We start from the raw sequence: 4427 nt of genomic DNA, 5'->3' as shown, positions 1-4427 counted from the left end.
GAAGTAGAAAGTACAGGTTATTGTGTTAAAAATGTAAGAAGTAGAAAGTACAGGTATTTCTTTCAACATGTAAGAAGTAGAAAGTACAGGTATTTGTGTTCAACATGTAAGAAGTAGAAAGTACAGGTATTTGTGTTCAAAATGTAAGAAGTAGAAAGTACAGGTATTTGGGTTCAAAATGTAAGAAGTAAAAGTAAAAAGTCGTCAGAAAAATAAGTAGTGGAGTAAAGTACTGATACCAGAAAAATGTACTTAAGTATAGTAATGAAGTATTTGTACTCCACTACTTCCCACCTCAGCTAATTAGTCAATAAATCTAAACTTCTTTCATGTCTTTTCCAATTCAATGTACTGATGCTATCTTTCTTTGTGTTTGCAGCCTGCTAAACTGACTGAGGCTTTCAAATACTTCATCCAAGGAATGGGCTACAGTAAGTGCACTTAATTGAGTCAAACTTGTAAAAAGTAGAATAACCACATATTTTGCCTTTGACGTTGCCTAGTGTTTCCATGCATTTCTAATATTTAAAGATATTTCATTCTATCCATCTGTTTTTCTCCACAGTGGCTTCATCTTGCATGACCCGTCTGTCTCGCTCCCGCACCACCTCCCTGTCCTCCTCCTACTCCATGGATGGGTCGCGCTCTCGCTCCCGCACCCTCTCTCAGGGATCTCAGGGCGGACAGATGCCGCCCAGCTCCTCCCAAACCATGGAGGTGTCTTGCTGAAGGAAAACATAATAATAGCTAAAGAGATAGAGGGTGAGAAAGAAAGAGGGCAAACAGAAGGGAAAGAACGAAATGCAACGATAATGAAGGAACAAGACGAATGGGTTACCTATTTGTCATTTAACAACTCCCGTCATTCCCCATAAGAGCAGTATAGGATAAGAGATGGAGAACCGTCCGCATCAGTCCTCCTCCTCTCTGCTGAAATCAAAGTGGATTGGGCTGTTCTACAACGAATATAAAAAGTATAGAGATTAATAAAAAGGGTGGAGGTGAGGAGATAATGGCCACCAGTCCTGTCTCCCTCCCTCTTTTGACGCCAATACAGCCCTTTAATTTAGAGGAGGCCTATAGGGAACACACCTTGCAGTAACCAATAGTAATAATTCAGAAATGGTATTGTTGTTCACCCTGATGATTATGGTGTTGATGAGGATGTTGAAGCTATTGATGGTGATGTTCAGTTTAAAAAAACATAGGTTAAAAAAAAAGAAAATAGAAAATAGCAAAGATACTTATAACAATGTGTGTCTACTACTTTTTAAGCTAGATTTTACCGTGTTATTTTTATTTCTTGAATCTGATTTTATTATGTCATTTGTAACCTCCCTCAGCAAATGGCCGAAGCTACTTATTGGTTGACCCGTCAGCCAATGAGAGCCATTATACTGACTACTTCCTCCTTGATGTAGCCAGGTTGTTTATGTCTTCCATTTGCCCCGTCTATAAATGACTGTTTTTGTTTTTCCCATTGGATTTGAGGAAGTGGGCAGGAAGCTTTATTTTTTTTTTTTGCTTTTCTTTCTGGACTTGGAAGTTGCATGCCTGGTATCAGCCGAGAATATTGACTGGATACTATTTTTCTTTTTATATTCTGCTAATGAGTTGAGTGGATTTGTTTGTGTGTGTGTGTGTGTGTGCTGTTTTGTTTCCTTGGAGTGTTTCGCAAACATGGCGGTCTATAAGTAAGCATAGGTGAGACTGAGTTAGCTTTAGCTATCGTTAACACTAGTCACTCACTAATTAGTGCTTCCAATATTCCTGGTAGTCCAGCATTTTGTCCCAATACCCATGCTGGTGTACTACTCAACAGGAAGCATTACATCGCTAAGTAGTATGCTAGTATGGATATTGCTTCTCAGTGTTTGGTTAACCCAGAAGGGATCACTGTGTTTATCATCTGGGTTGTAGTCTTTTAGCCTTGCCCGTGCATGGATACCTCCTAACAAACCCAGCTAGCATACTTGATTTTGAGTGCGATGGGAAGCATAATGAACACAAGCTTCTCAACTAGCGACTTTATCCAAAACGGGGTCAAGAGAATTGTGTTGTGAATGTTGCGATGTGTATGTGTCCGAGGAAGTAAATGTCGGTGTGTAGAAGCGCTTGTATCCTGTAAGCACAATTATTGCAGTAAAGACATCCAGGGTCCTATGGAGAAGTTTAATTTTGAATCCAACCAAACCCTCTGTGACTGACTTCTCAATGACAATGTTCCAGCCCCTTCACTGCCAACAGACTTGAAAAAAAAAAAAAAAATGTTGCCAACATCAGTCGAAAAATATTGAGCCTTTTCTTGTCATACATAGAAAATAACCGCCAATTTCTGCACTTCAATACAACAAATCGGGAATTGCAGCCAATAAGCTTTCTTACTGCCAAATCTAATGTCACCCAAATACAGGGGTCATGATTTCGCCATCAGAGATTTCTGTGAGCATTTAAAATGTCCCACTTAATCGAAATTTCAAAAGCTTACCACTGCCCTGCAACATGTCATTAGACTGAGCATACTTTTTGAAGTCCCAGTATTTGGTCCAAGTAAGATTTTTTTTCGGCGCACAAGTGCATTTCTGAGCTTGGCCCCTATTTGCATGCTTTCTTGTACTGATGAAGCGCTTTTCTGAAGAAGCTACATTTTTATGAAGGGTTGCCGGTTTCTGCCACATGCTATCTAGTGGTCCGTTCCCAAACTGTTTGACGAAGTAAAGATGGATGACGACAGTGACAGGAAAAGACAGCTGAGTGCCTAAAATCAAAATGTGACGTCAACCCAGGATGCCGCCATGTTTTAGGCACTTTTGTTGCTGTTGAGTGCAGAAGAGTAGAATGTAAATGCTCCTACCAGACTTAAAATAAAGCTCAAGCAATCTGGCATGGGAGCATCTACCAAAAAAAACTATTGGAGCTTAGACAGAAATTGCCAAATAAGGAAAAGAAGTGGTACTTATTTTTGGAGAGTTGAGCAGGGCTGTGTGATTGTAAATGCTTGTCCATTTTGTCTTTTAATTTTTACTTTGTTAATTTTTTCTTCCTCCCTCTATGTTTTAGGACTTATGTTTATAGTTTTATCTCTTTGAAGTGTTAGTTTACCGTCCTGGTGTGCTCACAAGTTAGTTAACCGTGTGATAGTTCTTGTGTAACTTTTTTAGCCTTAGTACTGATAAGGGAGATTAATAGAATTAACAATAAAAAAAAATAAAGGTAAGAAAATACAATCAATTTTACTTGTGCGGCTTATTTCTCTGTGTAACACAATGAACCTACTAAAAAAAGCAAACGTAAATATTAATAAATGCTTAAAATAAATATCCTGTCTCCTGTCTTGCATTTTCAAGAGAAAGCATTACTTATATTGTATACATTTCCCCATTGTGTTGCTATATTTCAACAAAGCATTTTTCTTGTCAAGTAGAGGAAGAAAAAGCCCTGATTTAAATTTACAGACATTTACTGTATGGCTTCTGGCCATTGGGGGCAGCACTGAGCACAATTATTCTGAACAGCAGTCAAAAAGCAAGAAGGAAAAAATGTGCCATCTTGGATTTTACGAATACCACGTGGAAAGCCCTCTGAAGTAAATAGCCTATCTATTATTACTCCTAAAAGGTTTGTATGTGTTTGTTTCATCTCCTATGCCATTGGTCACAATGCAAGAACTTAAATATTTTAACAGGTGGGTTCACTTGGTGTTAAGTGTAAGTATTAATATGTCTGCATGTAACTGCACTATAACTGTTCCACAGTAAGAGGGCACTATAGGAGGCGCAGCTATTGTAGCTGACGTCAGGTATCAGATATAAGGGATTGTTCCTCTCCTTCTATCTCTCTCTCTCTAGCTCTCATGGAGAGCAGGTCAAGTGGTGCAATGCACATATGAAAATAAACCACGCCGGTTAAGGCTAAAGAAGACCTCGTCGTCATGACCAGTTTATTGCTATACATGTGACTCTGTCAACACTTGGTATTAAAACAAGACCTTGATAGGGCTAGCAATTTAGCCTTGTTATGCTACACGATTATACACACTTTAATTTAGCTTCTTCTGTAAATTCGTCAGATAAAGTAAAAACATTTGATTATTTTCAAAAATATATTATTTAAAGGGGACCTATCATACAAAATGCACTTTTTGATTTCTTTTATACATAAATATGTATATGTAAAAAATAAACTCACGCAGCGTCAGAAAATAAAACCCTCTCTCTTCTCCTCCGTACCCAAATCTCTAAAAACGGGGGTACAACCGAGCTGATCCAGATTTGAGTCCGATATGACGTAATGTCGGAAATGTAGGCTGGCTTTACACCCACGGCCCTATCAGAGACGTTGCTATCAGAAACAATGCCAGACGGTTTTGGACGTAATATGGTCGGTGTTTACATTAGCATCGCTAACACTCAGAGCTAACCTGTACT

General features: G+C 38.7%; 1 protein-coding gene across 1 annotated transcript in view; it reads left to right on the top strand.

Moving 5' to 3' along the window:
• Nucleotides 1-3318, top strand: part of LOC104941081 (protein NDRG2-like) — a 22207-nt gene extending 18889 nt beyond the window's left edge. Inside the window, exons 5-6 of the mRNA XM_010766123.1 lie at nucleotides 380-431; nucleotides 566-3318. Coding sequence (XP_010764425.1) covers nucleotides 380-431; nucleotides 566-729 — 216 coding nt within the window. The 3' untranslated portion in view covers nucleotides 730-3318. The remainder of the gene's footprint in view (nucleotides 1-379; nucleotides 432-565) is intronic.
• The last annotated feature ends 1109 nt before the right edge of the window (nucleotides 3319-4427 follow it).

Source organism: Notothenia coriiceps, unplaced genomic scaffold (genome assembly GCF_000735185.1).
Source record: "Notothenia coriiceps isolate Sejong01 unplaced genomic scaffold, NC01 NC01_scaffold00003102, whole genome shotgun sequence".
Lineage (NCBI taxonomy): Eukaryota > Metazoa > Chordata > Actinopteri > Perciformes > Nototheniidae > Notothenia > Notothenia coriiceps.
This window is presented reverse-complemented; position numbering and strand designations above follow the sequence as displayed.